Here is a 25,701-nt window from a genome sequence, read left to right on the forward strand (position 1 = left end):
GTCTTTCCTAAAGAGCCTATAACTTTCCATTCCAGCACTGCAGTCATAGGAGCCATCCCACCATGTTTCTGTGATGCCAGTGATATCATATCCCTATAGATGTGCACACATCTCCAGTTTCTCTTGTTTATTCCCCATACTACATGCGTTTGTATGCAGGCATATGATACACCTGGTATAGAGGTCATTTGGGGATGGGAAATGGAGAGAGAGGTGGGGCTGTGGAGCAGAACCCCGCTCCTGCTCAGTGCCACTCGGGGAAGGGTAGCACGGTGTGGGTTCCATCCTGCGGTGTGTGACCACATTGTAGCTGCCTGAACCCACAAACAGAAGTGGGGTACAGCCAGAGTGAGGGACCCACAGGTCAGTTTGTAGGTGCAGCAGTGCATCTCACTGACTTGCCTCTGGTTGTCAAGGCTTTGGTACTTTGAGAAGGGCCAGGATGGTCTCTTTCTTTAGTAGTTAGGCTAATTTAAATAGGGGCACAGCGAAGTCACTTTCCTGTCTGTCTCCCTGCAGAGCATGCCTCATGGATACACCATGTACAGCACTCAGATGCCTTTGCAGCAGCAGCAGCCTGGCGGTGTAGTGCTCTCCCCCAGCTACAACCCTCGAACATACTCAGCAGCGCATTCCAGCCCCACTCTGATGGAAAGGCTGCGGCAGATGCAGCAGCAGCCCAGCGGATACATCCAACAGCAGGCAGCTGCCTATGTCCAGCCTTTGGCAGGCTCGCAACGGTGAGCTTCTGCAGTTCTCCCAGCTGGTAACACTGCAGGATTTTAATGGCAACTTTGTTTTGAGGTCTAAAACTTTATTTAAAATAAAGTGTATTAATCCAAATGAAGTTAACACTGGTCTGATTAGCAATAGGCCTTTCTCTCCAATTTCCCCTTGTTTTTTCCCTCATTTAATTTTAAGTTGGTCTTGGCACGTGTTGTAGCCCAATTATCCTGTGTGTTTGTAGAACATAAAAATCTATCTAAAGTTAGCTGTTGGATCCTATTTCACTACACACACAAATATGGTATCCATATTATGCTAATGTGTGTGGTATTACATCATAAATATTGCAGGTTTACCAAAGGGTCTGTAGTCAGGAAAATGTAAGAACAACTTGGTAGTTTAACTAGCAATAGACAAATAAATTTTGTTTAAGCCTGAATAGACTAAATTGACTTCAGTTTGGAAGTAGCTGAGTTGCAGTGCCTATGAGAAACAGGAAAAATTCATTGATAAAGAAATGTAATGAAAGAGAAGACAAATTAAGCAGGAAAGAAATCTGTAAAAGAGAGTGTTACAGAGTAAGCAGAGTGGAAAACTGGAGTTTCCAATTGCAATCTTGAATCAAGTATGTTGTTTGGTTTTGGGTTTTTTTTTCTAATAGTCTGGTGTTGTTGAACTGACACTACAGGTCTGAACCAGAAATTTCCATTTTGAATAGACATGTTCAATAGAGTGACTCCCAAAAGCCACAGGCTCAAATTAAAGAGAGTGTGGTGTGTGTATGTGTGAAGTCAAAATTTGCAAGGTCTGCCTCAGTAGGCACCGTCCAGCTGTAGGTGAAGTAGCTGCTGTGCAATGCAGCCCTCTCCCCATGTGTGGGTCACAGGTTCACTGAACAGCACAGAAGCACATAGACGTTGGTCATCAGAACGTGGTCTGGCCTGTCAGCAGAGCTTCTGGCCTGTCTCCCTTCTTCTTTGCCATTCATTCTGCAGTACCCCTGATGTTACCAAGTACAGATACTCTTCTTTTTCTGCTTCAGCTCTGATCCCAAAACTAAAGTCTCCTTTAGATGCTAAGTTCAAGTGTGCTTGGATGATTTGCTTGTTGTAAGCAGAATATGAGCATCATGTATGTAGCTATGCAATACTCTCGCAATCCTTGTTATTTAATGAAATCAGTGTTTCTGGAATTGTGTTACTGTATATTCTGCAATAATCCTTAACTTCTTTTAAGTTCTTGCAAGCCTGGATATCTTAAGAGCATGTTCAATTTGGGACATTTGTACCTCTTCAAAAAGTTTGGCCTTGACTTGTTTGAAAACCTTGTATGAAAACCTACAGAAAGCTGTGGTTGAAAGCCTTGCATGAAAACCTACAGGTGCCTTGCATTAGGAATACAGCTGCTAACCTGAACTGCCTTCTCTTTTCTTAGTTTTATAAACAGGCAAGATAAATTGCAAGCTAGCTAACGTTCTCTCCGTGTATGTCTTTCTGCTTTGTCGATGTTAATTACTCCCAAAAGATCCAAAGAAAGTATTTTTTGCTTGGTGTGTTTTTTCAGTATTTTAGAAAGTAAAAAGACCACCTTGTGATGGCTGATTTTAAATTCATGGTAATGTAACTATGAGACATTTTGGTCTGGAGAACATTTTAATGCTTATGTGGAATTCTTGCTTGAAATGTAGAAAGTCATCACTCTCCCTAGTAAAGCAAGAATTGAGTGCTTGGATCTGTTCTTGTTTAGAGAAACATGTTATTATGTAAATCAGTAACTGAGCAATAGCATGGTACAGTTTCTGTTATGGAATGTTGTTCAAAGTATTCAGATTTGGAAATACATTCTTCCTGTAAAATGTAGTGTCTTTTAGATCCATGGAAGTCTAATGTTGCAGTTTATAGTTGGGTACTCCTAGACTAACTTGTGTTTGGTCTGTAAATGAAGTATAATCCATTATATTTTTCCTCAATCAGATTGAGCCATCAGCCTTTGCAGCCAAATTCACTGGTTGGAGGGGGACTGGACAGTGCAATGACCGCAAGTCCTCATCCAACCCTGAATTCAGTACAGCTGCCTCCGGAGCCAGTGAGACAGAGACAGCAGCAGATGCGACAGCAGAGACTCTTTCAGGTGAGGGATTTGGCTGCACTGGTGATAAGGGGTATTTCAGTGCAGGAGGGGAGTGTAAATGTGACTGTATCAGGTGACAGTGTTACACACTTGCACGTGCCTTTAAGTCTAAAAGCATCAGAGCCTGGTGCCGTAAATCATAGAATCATAGAACTTTTACTTGAGTACAGTAATACATTGTTTACATTTGGAATTTCCAAAAGAGAATTCTGGACAGATGTAAAATACAGTACTTTCATTTTTCAAGATTGTAGAATGCCTTTGGAGAAGGTAAATTTGAGAATGGCTTAGCTGAATGTGCTGAGACAAAAGCAGTGGCTGTGCTATCTGGCCTTATAATGTATGCCAATTAAACCAAAGGGTTTGCTTCCTGGCCTGTTTCCTATATTCTGATTTGCTGATATATTTTTAATTCAGAGGCAAGTATCAGTTTATCGCCTAAATATATAGGGCTTGGCACAGGGGAAGTATGTTACATTAAAATCCTTCCTGTAGCCCTTTGATTAGGTTCATGTTGTCATTTAAATGCAATAGCTGTCTGTGCCAGTTCTTGTCCAATGATAATGTCCTTTATATAAATATTTTTGTGTTGTAGTAAACTAAATATACCAGGGTTTAAGGTTATTGTTGTTTTTTTTTTTTCTATTAACAAAGCTCCTTGTCAGCCTTGGTGTGGCTGACAATGAAAGTGGGGAGCTGTGAGGCTGATCTCCTAAATGGGGCCTTCAGTAACCAGTGCTGTTAGCAAGCCAAGATCTTGTGCTGGAAATCAGTCATGAAAAGCCACACTGCCTGGCTCGTAGTTGTTCCCTGAGGCAGTGTGTGTGCTGGGTCATTCTTGTTTCAATCATAGCATTATAGATTAGTATGGGTTGGAAGGGACCTTAAAAAATTTCTTCCTCACATCCAGCCAGAATCTCCTCTCTTTTAGTTTAAAACCATCACCCCTCATCCTATTGCAACAGGCCCTGCTAAGAAGTCTCTCCCCATATTTCTTATTTTTATGATTTTTCAATGCCTGTTGTCTCTCAGTTGCAGCAGCAGCCAGGGCAGCAGCAGGCACTTGGTCTCCAGCCCGTGCAACCACAGCAGCCTTTGGTAAGCAGAGGCAACTGACGGATATTTTGGGGGGTGCAAGGGTAGTGGCAGAGTGGGGTTTGTCACTTACAGCAGCATGGCAGCCTGGGAGATGAGGTTTGTGCAAACTTCCCTGCACCGTTGCCTGCATGCCAGTGCTGCTGCCTGCAGTGCCATTCCTCCACCGCTCTGAAGGCAGGATGGGTGGGTGCCCAGTGCAGGTGGTGACAGGCCCGTTTTGCTGCGTCTTGAGCTGGCTGCAAGCTGCAGCTGTGATAACAGTGTATTAGTTGGGGCTCAATAGCCTCTAGTGTATCTGGGGAGCTCCTGGCTGGCTCTGACTATGGGCTGGAGCAGACTGCATCTGTCCACAGAAAACCATGGAAGTGCATCCATCTTGCCAAAACATGGCACGAAGTGGGTTGCACATGTGCTGAGGTGTCACACTGCTGAGCTCAGATGGGGAGGCAGGTGCTGCTTTGTATGCAGGCCTTGGCAAGGAGGGCATGTGCACTGCCCTGCTCACCCACAGTGGCTCTGCCACAGCGTGGTTGAGTTTGCTGCCCAAAGACACTCCTTCTAGGACTGGAGCACAAGCTGTCTCCTGCACTGCCATGCTTCATTCACCAGTTTGGTCAAAACTGATACCAAAGTTGGGCCAATGATGACGTGTTGTTTTGGTTGAAAAAAGCTCTGCGTATGTGTAGGAAAAGTTCAAATGTTTCATTTCAACATATCTTTTTTGAAGTTGCACCTAGCAGTATTGACTTAAAACTAGTCAATACTGGTGGCTAATATCCCAGATGATACAGATAACCATCCATTGCAGTTCTTCTGAGAGTTACCTGGGGATATAGTAAAAAAAAAAAAAAGGGTACTGATGTGTTTCTAATTCTGTGTGTCTCTTTTGTCACTAGGAAAATAAGACTGTCCAGACTAGCTACCTTAAATCTATTTGTGTGAACTCAGAGGGGAAAACAATGAGAGACCTTAAAGTCATCCTCGCTCTTACTCCTAGTGCAGTATAAATAAAGGACTGTTTTGAAAATCTGATACAGAACCAAGTGCTGTTAAGCCCCCCTGGAAAGTCAGGAATCTCTTTTTCTGGGGGTCTAATGATACTTTTCAGTAGTCCCAAAGCAGCAGGCCGAGACTGCAGGAACAATTTCTTCCCTTTATGCTTGCTGTGCTATGTGGTTTTATAAGTTTTCCTAATTAATGTCATCATAATGATGAATAGCCCTTGCTAACTTAAAAACCTTAAACTTGGTAAGAAATACCTGTAGTTGCTTCTGATGCATATAAACTGATGGATTTTTCTGTAGTTGTGATATTTTGAAGTGAAAGCAGGGCAGTTGTCTACAACTGAGGCTACATGTGGAAGTAGTTTCTGCTGTAACACTAGGAAAAGCATTCACTTGGAAATGCAGGGTGCTGGTGGTGGCGTTTCTCCACGTTGCTATGTCTGGAGGAGCATCCACGCTCCCTCTGGTGTCAAGTGTGGACACTGGCAGCTGCACCGCTGCCAGGCTCCAGTCTGGCCTTGGCTCGTGTCACAGGAGACCATTAATGACTTTAGGCCTCTGATTTTTCGGTTGTACTGCTAACAGTCTGAGGAAAAATGGGGTTTGTTGTTTGAAGATCCTTTAAAATTTAATCATTAGGAATAAAACAGAGCTGCATGAAGACAGCTGCGCAAACAAAATTACTTTTGAGACACTCCTTTATGCTGAACTGGAGCCTTTTATAGTTTAATGAGTGATATTACCAATCACTATTGGTACCAAATGATTATTATGGACACGTCCACTGAATTTACAGTGTCATTATGCTTGTTTCCCCTATTTGGGCAGTTTTTCCAGACAAATCTAAGGTAGGTGAAGATAACTAGAGAAAGTTTGCTGTAGAAAAATGGAGAATACAGTTATGCTGAAAGTGCTAGTTTCTGAGTTTAAAAGCATTAATCAACAGGATGTGATAGAGAAATTTGGAGGCAGCTTGTAAGTGCAAGAAACCCTGAGGTGGTTAATGCTTTTGACTAACCTCAGCATTTACTAAGGACTGTTAGCCAGAAGATTACACAATGTATTCTAAGTAAAGGATTTGGTTTTAGAAAGGGAAAAAATGCTGAAATCTCATAAAACACTGAAACTCCCTTCAGTAAGCAAAAGGTTTCACTGAAACACAGCATGGGCGTTTTCTGTGGTGTGTATGATGTTATTAGAATATTGAATAACTCCAGTTTTATTCAATACATCAGGTTTTCACACTAGTCAGGTAATTGTGTATCCTTGTGCAGAAGCATAAAATGTTACTTCATTAGAAGCATTTTTACCAGATCTAATGAGAAGGAAAATTCTGGAATGTGGAAGACAGATCTAGAGAGCTGAGAGGCCCTGGGGATTGGCAAGACAGTATGTGGTGGAGGCTTGGTCTGGTCTGTGCCTCCCAGTACAACAGTGCCTGTAGTGGTCACGATTTCCCTCCCAGGAGCAGATAAGCACTGGGGAGCTGTGCCCTCAGTGCTCTGCCCTCTGGAGTCTGCGGTACCCGGTGCACAGACATTCTTCTTTCACATGGGTGACATATTTTCCAAGGGAAGAAGTGCTGGTTCTATACACAGACCTCTACCCCCAGAGGTGTCCATCTCTATGGCACACACAGATGATCTGTGCCATGTCGATCTGTCATACCTCAGTAGTGTGGTGTGCAGTATATTCAGTGCTCTGACATACATGTTGATGATCAACAGAAGTTGTTAATGGAGAATGAGTTTTTTCCTGAATGACAGCCAGAAGCATGGAAAGCTTACCCTTCCTCACATCTGAAGTGCCACTGCCGTGGGGAAAATGTTTCTCTAGAAGCCTCTTTTTGACTGTTTCAAGTACACGTAAGTGTTTAAAAATGCTAAAAAAGGCTGTTAATTTGATTTGACTTGCCTTTGCACAATGCAGACAGTAAAGCTGCCTAGGGTGACTGGCATCCTCAGAACTGGAAGAGACAGAGACTGACTCTGTCCGCTTTACCCAGCTGGACATGTGACACTTGTAATACAGCTGGAAATGTGCGAGATCTCACACATCTTGCTGTCTAAGGGACTAAGCAGAACAAATGCTCTGGAAGCTCCAAGTGTGTTCCATGTGTCCTTGCTGTGCTGTTAGAAGCCAGGCAGGGCCCACTGTGGAGAAACATCTGCTGTCTGCAGCCCCATGTCCAGGGAGGGCTCTGTCAGCAGCCAATGGGTCAGACAAGCTGAACTCCTCTGCAGTTACCTGACACAGAACTTAACACCGCGCCTATTTATTTCTTCTTTCATGTTTCTTTTGCAGTTTCCAAGGCAAGGCTTACAGCAGACACAGCAGCAACAACAGACAGCCGCGCTGGTCAGGCAGCTCCAGAAGCAGCTCTCCAGTACGTGAGATGCACGCTTATATAGATGTATGTAGATACATAGGTATATTTGAATGTGGAATTATCTTTCTGGAGGTGTTCTGCTTATTTAAATGCTGCCATATATATGTGTAAGAAATTTAGCTGCTGACAGCTGGTTACCCATCCCAGCAATGATGCAATACCAAAATTCTGGTGCTAGTGCATCCCACAGGCTGGTCTCCAGAGGAACTCGGGTCACCTGCAGGACAGGTGCTGGTGGCCTTGTCATGATTTACCACGTTTTCTCCTCCTACAATCCTAACACAGGCAAAGTCCCCAGGGAACTGAGCACCTCTGGTGTGTGTTAGGTGTGTAAGGGAGTGCCGTGACTGTTAAGTCAGCTACTGCTGCATGAAACACCCATGTTTTCTGTACTGCTGTGGAACGCAGCTGTGAGGCAATATCACTTCCCTTTGCTTTATCCACCAGGTAACCAGCCACAGCCAGGAGTGAACCAGTATGGGCACCCATCACACTTCTGAGCTGGAGATGGGAGGGAGGCGTAAGGCTATGTTTGCACTGAAGAACAGAACATTCAAAAGTCAATGCACTAGTTATTGCTAGAAAGCAGACTTTTGTTTTCTTCTCTTATTATTTCAATAATTATATTTTGTGCTGCAGTTGATGTGAATATGTAACAAGGTGGGTTTGGGGGTAGGGGATTTTTTTTTGCATTTAACTAGATTTAAATGTATGAATTTGTGGGCCTATTTGAAGAATGTTATTGCAGATTTTATGAATTTGGTGCTTTTTAGGTCCTATTACTTTTAAGGTGGACAAAGAATGCTGGACTTGTTTGTGGGAAACACTTCTTTTTATATATTCTTTGTTTTGGGGTTTTTGTTGCTTTTTTGGTTTTGTTCCTTTTTTTTTCCCTTTTTTTAAAAAAAAAAAAAAAAAAGAACTGCACTGGACCAAACTACTGAACTGAAAGGCACTTCTGATTCTGGCATAGAAGTTAATTTGTTCATTAGAATGTTCACCTCTTTCTTTGTTGGTAGAACAAGCATCAATTTAAATTGTTTATTTGACTGCAGTTTTCATATGCACTTTATGAAGTTCTTTGTTTAAAGTACCAATTTTCTCTTGCTCTTATTGTGGTAAGAAGGTGCTGAAGTGGGTTTTATTGGTTGTATTAGAACTTCTTAAAGTTTATATTAAAAGACACAGTGTAATGTTAATAAACCTACTAGAAGTAGCAGTGTTTCCTATTTGGTCTTTTTAATACAAAGTGCACTGGTGATCAGTGCTAAAGGAGAGCATGGCACTGCATCGAGGACTTTGCTCAACTCCTGCAAGGAAACCTCCAAGTTCTGCTCAACTCCTGCAAGGAAATCTCCGAGTTCTGGCAAAGCCTCAGAAAACAAATCCCTGTGTCTCACCCTATGCCTTCAGTACCAAACCTTGTACCAGCTTTCACAGAGGGAGGGTGGAAAAGACACCAGTCATATCTGCGGCCTCAGGAGTTCTGTAATACACAGTTCTTTCCACTGAAGTTGACCCAGATGAGTCATTACTGATACCCCTGTCCGCTCCTGTTGTTGCACAGGAAGTATTTCCAGGTATGGGCTGGAGTCTTGATTGCTGAAGGAGTTTCAGTGGTGTGAGGGTTAAGTGCTATCAGCTGAGTGCAAAACCACAAGTAAATTTGAAATCAAAATTACCACAAAGAAATCATTATTACTCTAAACCTGTCCAAATATAACTTTACTCATAGCTGAAAAAAACAGTATAAATATATTAGCGATTTAGGAGTTACGTCTATATGTTTTTTTAGAATGCATTCATTCTGAAAGTGGAACATGCAGAGTATTTAGCATATACAGGGGAATATTTTGTAACTTTGTATTAACTCAATTTGGTTCATTTACCATACAAAGAATTTATAGCTGGTACCATAGACTGATGTTCTGTGGGGAAGGGGAGACTGCCCTGCATAGCTTCCAGGGCCCTGGGAGGCAGCACAGCCAGGCACGGCAATCTGTAGAAAAGTAGGTTTTGGTTGGCTTTTACAGTAGTTGGGTAAGTCTTACTCATGTAAAAATTATTCACATTCAGGTTTTGTTAAGGAAATTTACTGTTCTTCATAGTAGCTAAAGCCATTGCAGATGTTAACCAGCGAGATTTGTGTAATCCAGCTGTTTTGTGGCTACTACTACACTACTACTCAACAGTGGCTTGTGTGCTGCTGCCAAGACGTTGCTGTAGGCAGCTCAGGTGCTGCTAAGCACCAGAGGGGTTCATAATGGACCCTACTTGTAAGTGGTACCTTACTGTGTACTAGCTGGGGTTGTAGGGACAGTGGCAATGCTTCCATGGGATGCATGGGTTTTTGCAATTTTAAATTTGCAAATTTAAGGGGAAATGCTGAATTGCATGTATTTTGACCACGCTGCCCTGACATTAACCTATCTCTCAGGAAGAAGATAAGAAACTGAGATTTAGTTACTGGCTTAATTTTCCAAAGATTTATTTGACCAGTCAAACGATTCATTTCACCAGTCAGTGATTCATTAGTGTACAACATATGGGGAGCCATTGCCTATCACTGCAAAGGTGTTTTCCACTCACGTACAGAAGGAAAATTATACCAACCAGGAGTGGAGTGTTTCTATATGTGGTCCATATACTTCTTCTAAACAGAGTGTACTCTCGTTTAAAAATAAGAATGAAGTTGTTCTGGATATATCATTCCAAAGTTCTGCAAAAAAAAACCAAATGTGAAACAGAGCTGTGTTATTAAAAATACTTTACTACTCTTTTCACCATTGATAGTTTATTAAAAAAATACTAAATATTTTTTAAACATGAAAACTTTCTTCAAACAAAAAAAACTTTCTTCAAACACATGGAGAAAGTAACCTGCATCACAATAAAAAAATCAGCTTTTTAGTTCTCAGGTACCCTTGCTTTATGTGACCCATGCTCCTGATAGTCATATAAGGTGGACAGTATGAAGCTAATATGAAAAAGTCTGTCCTTTACTGAAGAACTCTAGGTACATTTCCAGAAAGTAACTGTTTGATATTCAATGTTTGGTGGCAGAGTAAAATGCCTTAAGTCTGTTTTAATTTAAAGAACCAATTCTCAGTAGTGCTGCTAGACCTTACTTTCCTCAAGTCCTTCCTCTTTTTGCACAGTCATTGCAGACTGAATCCTCTACATGTTTTTAGGCACTTGAATGCCTATGGCTGCCTTTGATTAAACTTATCCCAGGAATGAACTCAGTCCAGCTGTAGATTTTGTTATCATTCACGCAGTATTTCTTACTTCAGAGGATGTGGACATATGTTACTGTGAAATCACTGCCAAGAGGGTTCTTCGCTGTGCACTTGTATGTGCCAGAATCTGAGGGCTGGGGACTCTGGATGAGTAACGTCCCCGGAGGACGAAGCACACTATTCTCTGATGCTTGGCCTTGGTGACCTGTAGTCACTACTGAGTGGTCAGGTAATTCCCAGGTAATTTCTGGTTTGGGTATTCCCAGTGCTGCGCAGTGGAGCTGCAGAGCTGCACCAGGCATTGTGTGTATGGTCTGTGGTGGCCTGTTCATAATCCTTGGGGGATATGCTACAATAATGACAGAAACGGTTACAGAGGAATCTCCAACATTATTGTAGGCCTTGCACACGTAATTTCCTCTGTCATGAATGGTGGCTTCTCGTATAACCAGTGTGCCATTTTCCAGCAGTATGTACTTCCTGTTAATCTGTGGTCGATCCAGCACGTGCCCACCTGGAAGAGTCCATGCCGTAGCTGGTTTAGGATTCCCATCAGACAGGCAGTGAAGCGACAACGACTCCCCACTAATACCTGTCACTGGCCTCGTGGGGTGAGTGAGAATACTGGGCTTCTGGCCAACCTCCAGGATGATCAGCTTTTCAATGTAGCCAACTTTATTCCTGGCAGCACAGCGGTACTTTCCTGCTTTGTCTCCATCAGGATTATAGATGGTAAGGGTACCATTGCTTCCTGTGAGAAACTGGGAAGTCTTGATGCCACTGGAAAACCACGTGCCATTAGGTAACATCCAGCTTATGTCAGGTGGAGGGTTTCCATCCACAGAACAATTCAATGCGGTAGCTTTCCCAGGTTTTGCTATTATTTTTTCATTGAATGGATTTTTAAACATTGGTCGCCTTAGCATTTCCAGTACCTCCAGCTGCACCACCAGCATACTCTCCCCACCATCATTACGTGCCACACAGATAAAATCTGCCGTGTCAGAAGGCCTTATGTTCCGAATTTCAAGTGTTCCATTTTTGTGTACTACAATCCTGCTCCCATAATATGGAGCTGTTAGGAAAATATTATCAGGCATGATCCACATAATCTGAGGGGGAGGTATCCCTTCTGCCCTACAATCAATTTGTTTCTTTGAATGCCTCACTGCTGTCACCTTCATGATTGTTTTGTTTGAATATAAACCATTTATGACAGGCGGTTTTGCAACAACATCCAGTTTATACAGTTTTGTGTCATCCCCTCCAGGGTTACGAGCCACACACATGTACTCCCCAGCATCTAACAGTTTGACTTGACTGACTGACAGAGACCCGTTGGCATGCAGGAAATGTCTGTCTGTTGATGAGGAGATCATGTCACTGGAAGGTAGCAACCAGAATATTTGGGGCTTGGGTTCCCCAGCAGCTTCGCAGTCCAGTAATGCCGTATCTCCAGCTTTCACTTTATAGTATGTCTTGTAACTGTGCTTTATCTGAGGGGCTGCCATGATGACAGCAATGTGTATCTTCATTTCATCTCTCCCCAGGGTGTTTTGAGCATAGCAGGTATAGTCTCCTCCTTCCGTTACTCCAATTTTGTTGAGATACAGTGTTCCATTGTCAAAGAGGACATACCTGTGAGACCTGCGTCCACTGTCATCTGCCAGCATTGCATTATTGATCACTGTCCCATCTGGCAAACTCCAGGATATTTCTGGTGTGGGTGACCCAGAGGCCTTGCAATCCACTCTGAAATCTTTTCCATATGGCACCAGTTTCTTGAAATACTGTTTCTGGTCAATCTTGGCTGGTTTCATTGTGATGCTGACTTTCATCAGTATCAGATCATCTCCAATTTTGTTTCTTGCAACACACAAATAGTCACCTGAATCCTTTTCAGTAACTGCCTCAATAACCAAGGACCCATTGGGGTGGACGTGGATTCGACTTCCCATTCTGTGGGGGGGAGAGAGAGGAAAAGAATTATGGAGCAAAATGCTGGAAGTAAATACTGAGCACTGACAGTGACTGACAGTATTAACAGAACGACACGATACAGATGTTCTCTCCAAAGGCACTGTGTCCCAATCACCACCTACCCAGTGGGTTCTAACCTGAGGCAGTTGCTGCTGTTGTTGCTATGTTGATGCTTGTGTGCTTGCTGACCCTATGTAGGTGTGCAAAGCTGCACCATGCTACCTCTGCCTTGCTGAAAAGCTGTTCTGTGAACAAATGAGCCTGTTGAACCTCATGTCCCTGATTCCCCCGGCCTCTGCTCCTCTCCCTTGTTCTTCCCCCTGAGGACAACCCACAACACTTGGCCCAGCCAGGGCAGCTGGCAGTGCTGCTGCATCTTGCCCAGAATGACAATCAGCACTGGGTGATGGCTTCCTGACTGCCTGTCAGCAGACAGACAACCTGGACCTCATTTCTCAGCCCAGCTGCAAGTTCTTGTAAGCCTGCAAGGAGCATCCTAATCTGGGATTGTCGCTCCCAAAGCAAAGGTGCAGTGTTACTGTAGGAGGGGCCATGGGGAGAGCCGCTCAAAGGTTGACTTGGCAGAGTCAACTATAGAAGCCTTTTTCTCCTGAGTCCCACTTCACAAACCTCTTATAAATAACTGTTCCTCCTATAAAATAACACCATTCAGCCAATACATGATTAACATCAGTTTCCTTAATTCAAATATGACTTGTATCCATTTTGGTAAGACCTCACCAACTTATGACAACTGATGTGACCTGTTATGTGTAATATAATAATGTAATATATATTGTATAATATATAGTAATGTAATAGAATAATGTGTAATAACAAGCCATTGTCACAGATATTTCACCACTGTTAAACATTTAAAAGTGAATTTAGTTCCCAATATATTGTTTCAGTGATGTAACAATCTCTTAAATGAGCACCAGGGAAGACAGTGTTTGAAGTTTCCAAGAGGTGGGGGAACCAAAAGATTCCTACCTGTGCCACTGGTCAACAACTGCCTTGGAAGGTAACCTCCAGATGATCCTGGGCTTTGGCTCCCCAGTCGCTGTGCAGTTCAGAAGCAACTTATCCCCAAAATTCAAGCGAGTCATTTCTTCAGAGGCAGTAGCTATTTTTGGAAGTGTATCTCTGTGTTGCACCACAAGGCTCACCACTCTCCTTTCTGAGCCAGTTGAGCTTGTGGCTATGCACTCGTAATTCCCACTGTCAGAAGAGGTGATACTGCTGAGGTGGAGGGTCCCATTGGAGAACAGGAAGAGCTTTGCATTTACCAACTGCAGGGGTTTCACCACTGTGCCATCAGAGAGGACCCAATGGACAGTGGGCTGAGGATTCCCTTCGACAGTGCAAGGGAGTTTCAGATTTTCCCCCATCATTACTTCAACACGTTCTCTCTTCTCTTCCAGAATAGCAGGAGGTGCTGCAATGACCTGCAGTTTTACAATCAGCTTGTCAGTGCCTGCTGTGTTTTTAGCCATACATGTATAGAGGCCCCTGTCGTAAACAGTGACTTCCTTGATAATTAAAGTGCCATCTGTTTCCATGTGAACTTTGTTATTTCCTGCTGAGGAGTCAGAGATGTGTGTTTTATTTGCTAGAACCCATGAGATGGTGGGAGGAGGCCTGCCCTCAGCTTTGCACTTCACTGCCATGGGCTTTCCGGAGTGAGCGGTCAGGAGCTGCCACCTGCTGCCGGTGATGCGGGGTGGGTAGGCCACTACCGACAACGTGACCTGGAGCCGTGCCGCACCATGTGGGTTGGCTGCCGTGCACAGGTACTGCCCGCGGTCCTCCAGGCCTACCCGGGTGATGAAGAGCGTGCCATTGGCAAACACTATCCATCCTTTGTTGCCTCGGCTTTCTGGAGCATCGGTCCCTACAGAAGCAAGGGGACACCAGTACAGCATGTCAGAATCTCTCCTGATTCTTTTTACTCAGCCCCTGAAAACGCTTTCCCCACCCTCATCTACTTTGCCCAAATAACCAAGGCAATAGTGAGGAAGACAGAAATAATCATATTTTGCATATAGTGACAAAGCTTTAAAGTAAAACCCAAACTTAGCCCTCAGTAGAGACAAAGTTTGGATAAAGCAGATGAGGCTTTGCATATCCAAACAATCAAGCATAGTCGTGACTTGGCTTTGCGTATTCAAAAATACTGGAGCACCTCCCGTATGAAGACAGGCTGAGGAAGTTGGGGCTGTTCAGCCTGGAGAAGAGAAGGCTGTGTGGAGACCTCATAGCAGCCTTCCAGTACCTGAAGGGGGCCTATAGGGATGCTGGGGAGGGACTCTTCAATAGAGACTGTAGTGACAGGACATGGGGTAACAAGTTAAAACTTAAACAGGGGACGTTTAGGTTGGATATAAGGAAGAAATTCTTTCCTGTTAGGGTGGTGAGGCACTGGAATGGGTTGCCCAGGGAGGTTGTGAATGCTCCATCCCTGGCAGTGTTCAAGGCCAGGTTGGACAAGGCCTTGGGTGATATGGTTTAGTGTGAGGTGTCCCTGCCCATGGCAGGGGGGTTGGAGCTAGATGATCTTAAGGTCCTTTCCAACCCTAACGATTCTATGATTCTGTGATTTTAACACAGCTTTAACTTGATTTGATGGTTTGTTACCACAGACAGATTTTACTTGTCTTACTGTTCTGAAATAGCCAGTAGCATACAATAAATACTGAAATCTTCTCACAGTAAGCACAGAATTATAGTTAAATGTATATTATAGATATATTTTTTTTTAATTTCCATAAATAACTACTTCATCAGTATTAGTAAGATACTCCAGAAGATGTCTGGGGATATCTGTCTTTTTTTACTGTCTCCAAGTTCATCTTTTCACCAATATTTCATGGTACTCTGAAATGATGCAATACTTGGGTTTGGCACATAAATCTGCCAAATTACATGACTGTAATGGAAGGTAAATTCTAGAGAGGTTTATCGATCTTACCTGTTGATATCTTGGTCCACTGTATTGTTGGATGAGGGTTACCAGTAGCTTCACAAGGAATAAAAGCATCTGAATTAGCTAGTACAGTAAAAGCAGCTAATTTTCCTCCAATTATTCTGGGTTTTGCCAAATGTTTTCTGCTCAAAGAGTCCAAGGCTATAGGAATGGGGGTGGTAGTTTCTTGATCTTGCCTCTTTTCAGACCAACCTTTGACAGAACTGTCCTTATCACTTCCCCACAGAGGCACATGCGGAGTTGCGATCTGTGATGACTTCAGCATGGTCAGTGTGTTGATAGCCAGTGTGTTGGCCCTCTCTGTGACTTTAGCAGATGGCTTCTGCCAGAATTTGATTGCCCCCCACGGAGGTGAGTTGGTTCTGTCATTATGTGCAGGAGGCACAACTGCTGCGAGGGCTGGTGGTGGGGTGGGATGCTGGATGCTGGCAGGAGTGATGTCTGTGCTAGCAGCAGGAGCACTTGACACACTTCTTGCTGGGAATGTGGGCTGTGCTACTTGGTTGCCTTGGGTAACACTCTTCTCTGGTTTTGGCCATGATTGTTCACCTGCTGTTGCGGTGGCTTCAATTTGCTGAGCAGGTTCTGACCCAGCTGCCACCCAGGCTGTGGCAGGCTGTGTGCCTGGGGTGCTGAAAGGCTTTGAAAGCTGTGTTGTTGTCTGGATTGGTGTGGTGGGGCTCTGTGGTAGCACAGCTGACTGGCTGTTCCTCCACGTGACAGGGGTAGCCAGTGTCTCCATGGCTGCTGCAGGCGTGAGCTGAGGAGCATCTGGTGTGTTAAGGATCCACAGTGCTGGCACTTCTGCCATTGAGCCTGCACTCACACTCTCAGAGAGAGGTTTTGCAGGGATAAGACTTGTAGGCATAGTCAGTGATTTAACTGTTGTCATGACAGGCACGGCTGTATTCAGAGGCAGAATCACTGCAGTGCTGTGGCCTGCAGTCATGCTTTGTGAAGTAGGTGTCGTAAGGAGCCTTTTCCTCTGACCTCTCTTTTTTCCCATTCTGTATGTTTTACTTTTGGTGATTTTGGTGTCAGTCTGAGGGGCAATAACAGGTCGAACTGTTGGCTTCAAATGAGTTACATACATTTCTTTGGTGGCACTAGTTGCAGGATTAGAGGAAGAATGCAGTTTTGCAGTGGGAAGATGTTCTGACTTAGCATTGCCATAATGAATGGGTTTGTTTAAAGACAAGAAACCATTGCTGTGATTCCCACCTGTTGAAGTAGGCATAAAGTGCAGAGGAGACATTTTGAACACAGATAACAATGTTGTAGTTTTAGGATGCATGGTCGATACCTCTGTTGATGGAAACTTATCCGTCTGCTGTTTTGGTCGCTTCTTCAGAACCTCTTTTTGCGCACCATTTCCAAAGAGAAGTTCCCAAGTAATTTTTCCTCTTTGGGAATTTTCTGGTGACATTCTAGGCTTAATGCTGGATGAGACTGATTCAAGGGTAGAAGATACCTTAGTGCTTACAGTATATGTATTATCTGTAGCAACATGAGCTGTGTGGGTTGCTGCTGTTGGTAGTCTGATGGTAAAAGGTTGGACTGTATTGGTCCCTGTCTGAAATGGAGCACTGCTCTGTAATTGCCATTCAGGAGTATCTGGGGTGGCCTTCATAATGAAAGTCATGACTGTAGTATCTTTCTCCCTTTCACTAGCTTCATTTTCCTCTTTCCTGAGGAACACTGTATTTTGTGGAGTACCTGCTGGGTGCTCCAATGGCATGTTTGTGATCGAGGGGGAGGACAGAGGTGCTTCTGGGCTAAATGGGTTGATGGAGCTGCTTAAATTATTTAAAGTTGGTAAATTTGACATATATTTCATGTTCAGTTGAACATCTGCAGCCACAGCTGTATTTCCTCTGACAGATACTAGCCTCCCCAAATCGTATCTGTGCTCTTTCATACTTGGAATACGTCCTGGTCTAACAATTCGCCTCCTACCAGAAATTTTCCTTCGTCTTCCATATTGCTGCGGGGCCTGGGGTGTACGAGTTGTAATGTTCTGAATAATCTGAATTTGATGATGAGTTGATTGTTTTACACCACTTGCTGATATTAGACTTAAATCAGATCTTTCCCATGAGTTTGTAATTGTAGGTTTTAGATATGTTTGTGGCCTTCTGCTGTCAGATGACAGAAACTGTGAAAATGGATAGGGGAGAGGAGTTACTGCCTCTGGAACAAGGAGAGAGGTTTTAATAGCAGGAGTGTTACTCATGATTCTCTCAGGCCCTGCAGTTACTATGTTTTCTGTTGCTCTCCCCAGAGTAGATACCGGGACTGTCTCTGTTACTGGAATCATGAATTCTTCTTCTAGAGATACAAGATCACCAGATGTTCCCTCCTCAATTCCAGGTAAATCTGAGAACGTGTGGACTTCAATAGGTGGATTTGTTGCAACTTCTCTATTTTCCATCGATGTTGAGTTCCTCTTTGTTTTTTCCAAAAAGGCTGCCCAGCGCTGTGGGTCGACTCTCCTGGCTGAGGAAACAAACTGCCTTCTGTGTCCTCTGAGCCGCCTGCTTATTTTGTTCCTGTAGTGCCTGAAAGTCATGTTCCTGTAGCCATTCCTTTTATGTGCAGTTTGTGCAATCCGATTTCTGAATGCTGAGGCAGCAGATTCCTGATTAGCTGTCAAGGGAGCTAGAGTAGCTAGAGGATATTTCTGTGTTGTAGCAGAGGCCAGCATTGCATTACCAGAGCCATCACCCTCTTCCCATTCTCCCACAACTATCTGCTTTTTCTTCAGAGCAGTTTCATCCTTTCTAACTAGCACTTGGAAAACCAAAAGATCAACACCATACTGGTTGGCTGCAACACATTGAAAGTACCCACTGTCTTGCTCTGTTACCCCTTGTATTTTTAAGGTACCGTTGTCAAAAATATGTTTGTTTCTTACAGAAAGATGAAGAATCTCATGCTCAGGCAATACCCAACTAATGGAAGCATCTGGAACAGCACTGGATGTACAGGGAAGGTAGAGTGTGCTGCCAACAAATGCAGAAAGTTGGGCTCCATTTACATTGCTGTGTTCCACGTAAGGATCGACCACAGTAATTCTAAATGTGAGAGTATCTGCATCATTGTAATTTGTGCCTATGCAGTGATAAAGCCCGGTGTCAAAAGTATCAGCTGTCCGTAATGTGAATGTTCCAGTTTTAACTACTATGATTCTCCCATCCTCACTGATATAAGGAGCTCTAACTTTGCTCCCATCAGCCAGTATCCACTCTACTGCAGGAGCTGGTTCTCCAATTGCTTGGCATTCTAGTTCTACTGTCCCCCCCACTAAAACAGTGTGCTCTGTTTGTGTTTTGTTGTCCCTGGAGATGATGGCCCAGTTATTTCTTACTCCTCTTTTGTTAGCACTGGGCAAAATAATCTGAGCGTCCGTAAAGTACTGGATGTACAAGGTGTTAAGTGTGGTTGCTGTCCTGTCTAGCTGTAATGCCACTTTGCTTTGCATTAACCAAGGTGGATCAGCTCTCAGTTCAGTCTCTATATTGGTAAAAAGTTCATCTTTTTCAGAGTAAATTTGTTTATATTTGTAGCTAATAAAAGGCACGTTAGTTGCTAGGGCACTCCTTTCCAGTTTTAAGGGAGAATTACTGTACAGTGCCAGTATGCTCCACAGCTGCTGAATATGCTCATAATCAATGCCACATACCAGAAATGCTGAGAACGCTGTTTTGAGCACTGTACTGTTGCCATCTTTGTCAAATGAGATGGGAGACATTTCTTTAGGTTTTTGGATGTTGCAAACCAAGTTACCTCGGCTTCCTGCTTGGTCGGTCATGTTCAAAACCATGGATCCTATAGGAGCTATGAATTCTTTGGGAGATACGGAATTGAAATCCCCATCATCTGGTACTGTGAGGTTTTTAAATTTCAGGGAGTCATGTATAGCTGGCTTAGTGCAGGTTAAAGATGCAGAAGGAACATCCACTAAGCTTTTCCCTTCGTGATTTCTGGGATTAGCACAAACTGGGCATTGATGAGCACCAGAACTTCTATCTTTTTTGCACTTTACAACATCTGAAGGAAAGAAAAATGCCGTAAGCTCTTGTAATACGAATTTTAGTATTAAAAAGACATTTAACTACCAGCAGGTTGTTCTCTTGGATATTAACAAAGTTAGTCTTAAAGTAACCTAAGAAAACCTATGAATTTTCTCTGGTGAAACTGCCTAAGGACTGTTGCTACTGCAGCCCCATACAGAATCCTTCTGTCCCAGTTCTACATGGTGCAAGGCAGGCTCTGTTGGGGTACCCGGCTGTAGCTTGGTTCTGAGCGACACAGGTTCTGGCAAGGCGAGAGTGACACTATGCTATCGTGTGCAACCTCTGCTCAGAGCAGCAAATGAAAAAGTTCTTGGGTCTTGTTCCTTACTTCTGTTTGGAAAAATCAAGTACAATGTAGCCTTCATTCTTACCAGTTACATAAAAATTAGCTTCCTTATTCCCTGTGGAGTCCCCTGGGCACAAAAGCTTTGGACTGTCCAAGGAAAGTGTTCCATTAAGCTGCACTTTGGAATAGGTTAAGACCACTAGATTCATTTAATCTGGAAAACTGACTGGTATTAATTTATTTATCTTGATTACATGCACCTGCAAAATTCCTGTCTTCCAGTCTTTTCTGGGAGAATAAACAAATGAATAAAGGACAGTTACAGAGAGAGCAAGATGCTATAACATGATTAGAAGCATAAACAAAGCCTTTAGCTCACCTGGTCTTGCTTTTGCCCATTCTGCAAACCACTGGAGGTTGCAATCACAGGACCATGGGTTTCCATGAAGGTAAACACTCTCTAGCTCAGACATGTAGGAAAACATTTCTTGTGGCAGTGAAGTCAGCATGTTGTCTGACAAATATATGTGCTTCATGAAGGATATTTTAAATATTTGGCTATAGCACAAGGTGACAAAAGTATCTGGATGAAGCTGCTTAAGTAGATTTCCTTCCAAGTGCACCAGCCTCAGTGATGTGAGTCCATAGAAAACATAGGGATTTACAAACTCAATTTTATTGTGGTCCATATGCAGTCGTACCAAGCTCTTCAGACCATGAAAAACATCCTGCTGAAGAACTCTGACCTTGTTATAACTCATTTTTAAGACCTGTTGATGAAAAAGTAATAAGTGTATAATATTAAGCCATGTTATACTGTTAAGACTCCTAACACATTCTGATTGATGGTTACCCTGTCAAGGACTTCACCAGACCAGTAATGGCAGCAATTGACTGGAAAAACTTAGTAAGAGAAGTAAACGCAATGTTAGTTGCAGGACTAAAAGGATGCTTCTTGTTCCAACAGTCCATCAGGGTGACCTTTCTGCAGTCACATTTACAAAATGCAGTGATTAAAAAATAAAACCATGCTTATTTCTTGTTAAAAATAGAAATAAAAACCATCCCAATTAAGCTACGCTTACGAAAAAGGGAAGCAGAATTTGACCATAAGCTGTGGTAGTGATTTTTGTTCCAGCCAGTGTTATGACTATAAAAATGCATGCAAGAATCTATTTTGATTTCTGCTTAACCAACAGAATCTGCAAAGTGTGCCCCAAGTTTCAGGATTTGTGTCATCTGAGGTGTGTACTTTCCTAACCCTAGCTCTCAGGTGCCATGTTGCTGCTGACTGGATAAAAGTCAAATTCGTAACTCTGAGATGCACAAACCTGGCATATTGCTGAGGGATAAAATATGGTGCCCAAGACGCCCTTTTCGTTGTTACTTTTCCTGTTAGAATTCTACCATTGCAGTCTGAATTCTGTATTTTGAAAACTATTGAGAAGTAGAAAAATCACAAAAATGTTCAAGTTTACTTGCCCAATAAAATTCCATTAGAAATATCTATGATAAAATGATTCTGTGAGTCTGTCTGTAATTGTGCTGCCATCTTCCTTGTTGATAGGGGAGGGAAAGCCTGTTGGACTCTATAAAGCTTATTTTATTAAGTCAGTTGTGAGGAGTTACCAAGCAAGCTTTCAGGCACAGAGCTACCCTTTGTAAGCACTAATGCAACCTGGAGATCTGTACGCTCCACAGCTTCTCTGGTTTCTGCTTTTCCCTCCTAATCCTATAACCAGCAACTGAGCAAATCCCGAGTTTTCTGTTGGAACAGTTCAGGTCTCTTGTGTTCTTACTTCATCACAGCTAAAACATTGTTACTGCTCACTAGCAGTTAACAACAGCTCTAGATGAAAGTTTAACTGGAGAATAAGTGTTATCTGTACATTGAATTAGTTGGGAATGGCTGTTCCTAAATAATCGTCTAAGTAATTCTTTATATATGAGTATCTACATGGCACATACTGAGATGACAGCTTCAGAATCCCTGTATGACACCATACATTTACTAATTTTCAAAATACATGTAAATATAGTCAATATTTTATAAATAGGAAATATTTCAGTTAAAGAACAAAACAGGCATCAAACACTGCATTTTAGAAGTCCACAAATACATACTAAATTATAAACCCAAGGTTTTTTTAAAGGATTTAAATGTTTATATGTAATATGTTCAGTAGGAGCCAATTTTTAATGAAGGACAGAAAGGGACAGGGCTATAATGTCCTGAAGGGAAAGGGAAATGTGGATGGCAAAAAGTCCTCAAAAAAAGATAAAAAATCGACTAACAGTTTAACTAAATACAAGTTTTCTACCACAGTTGCAGTACTTGGAGTTCTGCAGTCTTTCTCCCTCATGTGAACAAGAGTTTAAACTGCAGTTGTCCTTTAAGATACAGGTACCTACCAATATGTCTGCTACGCTCTTTAAACTGTACTCAGATGCCCTCCTGGGAAGGAAAGGCATTTCCCTCATCTTTCACGTGGATACAATAAGAAATAGGAAACCAAAATGCTACATACTGCTGGTCTGCTTCCATTTATCAGTATTACTGCAAACTGTTTAAGTCAGAACAAAAATTAAGATTAGGTCATCTCCTAATTAAGATTAGGTCATTTAGTTCTTACCTGTAATGAATATAAATCATTGAACACCTTATCAGGGACTGTATTTATTTCATTGCTGTGCAGCATCAGTAACTCCAGTTTCTCTAGGCCAGAAAAATCTGTTTCTGTCAGTCTGAGCAAGCTGTTGTATCTGTAACAAACATTTCATCCCAGACCTGGGTTTAGTCAGACATAAACTTCACAAGTTTCAAACAGACAAACAAAACCAAAACAAAAGAACAACTCTTTGGAAATGCATAAAGGTACACAGCACCTCTGACTGCCAAGATGAAATTATAAGCTATTCCTTCAGGAATAATTCATTGAAGCCAGGTCTGGGCTTCAATGCAGAAGAGCTGTGAGCTTCTGTAATGGTGAAGGTTGGTAATACATTGATGCCTCTTTCAATCGAGGGCTTTCCCAACACTACAGCATCACAGAGAAGTCCATGAACAAGAGCGAGCCTCCTCTGCTGTCCACTGAGGCTCAGGTAAAACCAGGGGTCCTGGGCGTGACCTGTCTCCTGGGACCTATGCGATGGTGGCTGGGCCTCAGCTACAGTGCAGGTGGGTTCTGAAGAGTGCTTGGCAGTCCATCCCTGCATTGGCTACATCTTGAGTTTTATTCCCATTCTGCAGGTATTCAGTGTTGCCCACAACTTGTTAATGCAGGTGTAGCCTCAGCCTCCCCTATTTTCCATGAGTATACATACAGTATGGATAGACTAGGCTGGATTTAAACAGCAAGCTAAAAATGAAACCGAACACCCTTCACACTAGAGCTGCACTGCTATGGGAGGTTTGACCATCGGTTGTATCTAAGTCTAGCCAGCCTGAGTATTGGCTGTGGTGATGCTATGCTGTCCCAGCATTAGTACAAGGTGTGTAAGCCTCGCAAATGCTGAGTACCTACTCTGTGATGCCTTTGAGTTCATGACTACTACCCCCTTGCCTCAGCTGATTAGCTAACACAGAGACTGTTCTCATGGTCCTTTTACGCTTCCTATGCCCTGTGGTGACAGTAAATTAGATTAAATCATCAGTCAGATAGATGGCCTTTCCATAATAGTAATTAATGTATTTCAGGCACATGTCCTCCTCCTAAGGTAACCCATAACCCTCTAAAAGTACTTGTACTTAATTGTCAGATTTTATATACAGCATTTCTGGACAACACTGACAAAATCAGTGGAAGGAAAGGGCAGAGAGGAGTCAGGAGCTGGGAGCTGGATATGTTGCCTGGAAGCATAAGGCAGATAAAGGGAAAAACTTCAACAAAAACTTCCTTTTACATTTTCTGCATACACATATTGGATGATTCGAAGGTTATACGTATCAAAAGTGATGCAAGAATGAGTCAAATATTGCTGATTAATCTCATAATTTGATTGTACTTGTTGGAAACCCTGTTAACAGGTCAGTGAGCCCATATAGAATTTGTTCCCCATTCCTTTTAACCACCCACAGAACAGAACCACTTTGGAAGCTGAAACATTCAGGCAAGTGTTATTTCCCATGAAGTTGATAGATAAACGCACAGATACCAGCATTGTGTGACATTCTAAAGTCATAGCAAAGTCTCTGAAGATTTTAACACATGTACTAGTTTTCCAGCCCACTGTCTGAGCTCTGAACTATCATTTCCTGGAAACAATTCTTTCTGTTTCAGACTCCTTCTGAGTTCCATGTTGCAGATGCAAAATGTTTGGGTAATATAAAAGAATTCATTTACGGTCGAGACTTTTTGAAGTCCTTACATGCCCGTGATACATCCCCAAATTTCCACTTAGTGTTGATGGTCTTAGGCTTTCCTAGCTGTAACTACAACCACTTTTGAATACAGCAGAGCACTGACCTCTTAAGATGTATTTATTGCTTTGGTTCATTTTAGCCCTAAATCTGGAAACTATTAATTACTGCTTTGCAAAGTGTTGGTAACTGGTCTGTGCATTTAGGATCTTGATGTTAAACATACCCCAGATTGATGCGCTCCACATTTGGAGGGATGTGCGGTGGGACAGCAGTGAAGTACCGGAACGTGCAGTGCACCTCGGTGGGGACATAGCAGGCGCAGAGCCTGGGACAGGCGGTACTGCCGGGAAAGGCAGCCAGGCAGGCGGCGAGGAAGGTCCCCAGCCACCAGCACCTGCCTCCTCTTGGCGCCTTCATCCTGCAGAAAACACTATGCTACCATCCTGCGCAGCAAGAGCAGATGGGTTCCTGCAAAAAAAAAAAACAAAACACAGACGCGTTAGTAACACCCACGTTGAGCTGCTCAGTTTTAAGCTAAAAAAAACAAGACGACTTCGTATTTCCAGCTGTGTAATGTGCTAAAACGTTCGTCATTTAAAAGAAACAGCCTCACACTGTCTTCGTCTTGCTGCGATGTGCCGGTGCTTACAGGTGAAGTTTTCATTCCCGAAGGAAGCAGCCGTGAAAACCGAAGGATGTGGCTGTCGTTACCTCACGACTGTGCGGAGCGTTCATCGATCTGCGAGCAATTTATCCTCGGGAAGGAACACGTCGGCTCCTCGCTTGCCAATAATTATTCCAAGCAAAACTGACTCATTTCAAAGCCCGCGCGGCGGGAGCGGCCGCTGCGGCCACACAGCGATTCCCCAGGGCCCGGCGCCCGTCTCTACCTGCGCCAGGGCGCGGTGCCCGCCGCCGCTGGTGTACCTGGCCGCGGGGCGCCCGGGATCCGAGGCTTCGCCCCGCCGCCGCCTGCCCCTACCTGCCTGACCTCTGTGGCGGCTGCAGTGCCCGGCGGGGCCGCTACCTCGGGGCAGAGCCGCGCCGGGCGGGGCGAGTCCCGCCGCCGCCGGCTCCTCCTCCCGGGAGGCGCTGCCGCGCTGCGGGGGGGACGCGGTGTTGGGGCCGGGGCTGCCGAAGGAGGCTCCTGCCCGGCTCTGTCCTCGGGGACGGCGCGGCTGAGGGGGGGTGTGGGGTGTGGACGACGGGGAGAGGCCCCCAGTGTGGCTCCTCGGGGGACATGGGGCCTGGGGGTGCTGGGGCCTGCAGACCCCCCCGGTGCCCCCGGCCCCACTGCCCCAGTGGGGACTCGTGTCGGGAAAGGGGCCGGCGGCCCGTTAGAACGGCTGCCGATTGCGCCGGGGCAAGGATCACCTTCTGCCAGTGCTGCAGCTCCCCGCGTTCTGCGCGGCAACAGGCGAGGT

General features: G+C 43.8%; 2 protein-coding genes and 1 long non-coding RNA gene across 19 annotated transcripts in view; 1 reads left to right on the forward strand and 2 right to left on the reverse strand.

Moving 5' to 3' along the window:
- The window catches only part of MED12L (mediator complex subunit 12L), a 152,681-nt gene extending 144,118 nt beyond the window's left edge, over positions 1 to 8,563 (forward strand). For 7 of the 17 annotated variants that reach the window (XR_009961656.1, XR_009961660.1, XR_009961661.1 and 4 more), the window contains 6 exons: positions 520 to 740; positions 2,700 to 2,856; positions 3,889 to 3,954; positions 7,263 to 7,344; positions 7,526 to 7,673; positions 7,795 to 8,563. Coding sequence is in view for 10 of the 17 variants with exons in the window: in XM_062603021.1 (XP_062459005.1) it covers positions 520 to 740; positions 2,700 to 2,856; positions 3,889 to 3,954; positions 7,263 to 7,344; positions 7,526 to 7,673 (674 nt within the window). In the remaining 7 variants the exon portion in view is untranslated. Of the gene's footprint in view, positions 1 to 519; positions 767 to 2,699; positions 2,857 to 3,888; positions 3,955 to 7,262; positions 7,372 to 7,525; positions 7,674 to 7,794 lie in introns of those variants that run through there. The other 10 variants (XM_062603024.1, XM_062603018.1, XM_062603020.1 and 7 more) reach the window with 4 other exon arrangements.
- LOC134155649 (uncharacterized) lies at positions 4,636 to 5,350 on the reverse strand. Its single transcript, XR_009961663.1, has 2 exons — positions 5,214 to 5,350; positions 4,636 to 4,778 (listed from the first exon to the last, which is right to left on the reverse strand). It is a non-coding gene; the product is annotated as an uncharacterized LOC134155649 (long non-coding RNA).
- A 1,931-nt stretch (positions 8,564 to 10,494) lies between the features above and the next one.
- IGSF10 (immunoglobulin superfamily member 10) lies at positions 10,495 to 25,305 on the reverse strand. Its single transcript, XM_062603016.1, has 7 exons — positions 25,168 to 25,305; positions 24,501 to 24,745; positions 22,548 to 22,677; positions 20,294 to 20,684; positions 15,538 to 19,602; positions 13,560 to 14,460; positions 10,495 to 12,545 (listed from the first exon to the last, which is right to left on the reverse strand). The coding sequence occupies exons 2-7, from the start codon at positions 24,692 to 24,694 to the stop codon at positions 10,637 to 10,639; spliced, it is 7,590 nt and encodes a 2,529-aa protein (XP_062459000.1). The 5' UTR covers positions 24,695 to 24,745; positions 25,168 to 25,305; the 3' UTR covers positions 10,495 to 10,636.
- Between the last annotated feature and the right edge of the window lie 396 nt (positions 25,306 to 25,701).

Source organism: Pezoporus occidentalis, unplaced genomic scaffold (genome assembly GCF_034315485.1).
Source record: "Pezoporus occidentalis ecotype Australia unplaced genomic scaffold, CSIRO_AGI_Poc_V1 ctg8, whole genome shotgun sequence".
Lineage (NCBI taxonomy): Eukaryota > Metazoa > Chordata > Aves > Psittaciformes > Psittacidae > Pezoporus > Pezoporus occidentalis.

Coding starts and splice junctions, on each gene's coding strand:
- IGSF10 (XM_062603016.1), bottom strand. CDS start 24,694: ATGAAGGCGCCAAGAGGAGGCAGGTGCTGGTGGCTGGGGACCTTCCTC. Junction 22,678..24,500: donor GTGGAGCGCATCAATCTGGG/GTATGTTTAACA, acceptor TGTTTGTTACAG/ATACAACAGCTTGCTCAGAC. Junction 12,546..13,559: donor GTTGTTGACCAGTGGCACAG/GTAGGAATCTTT, acceptor TCCCCCCCACAG/AATGGGAAGTCGAATCCACG.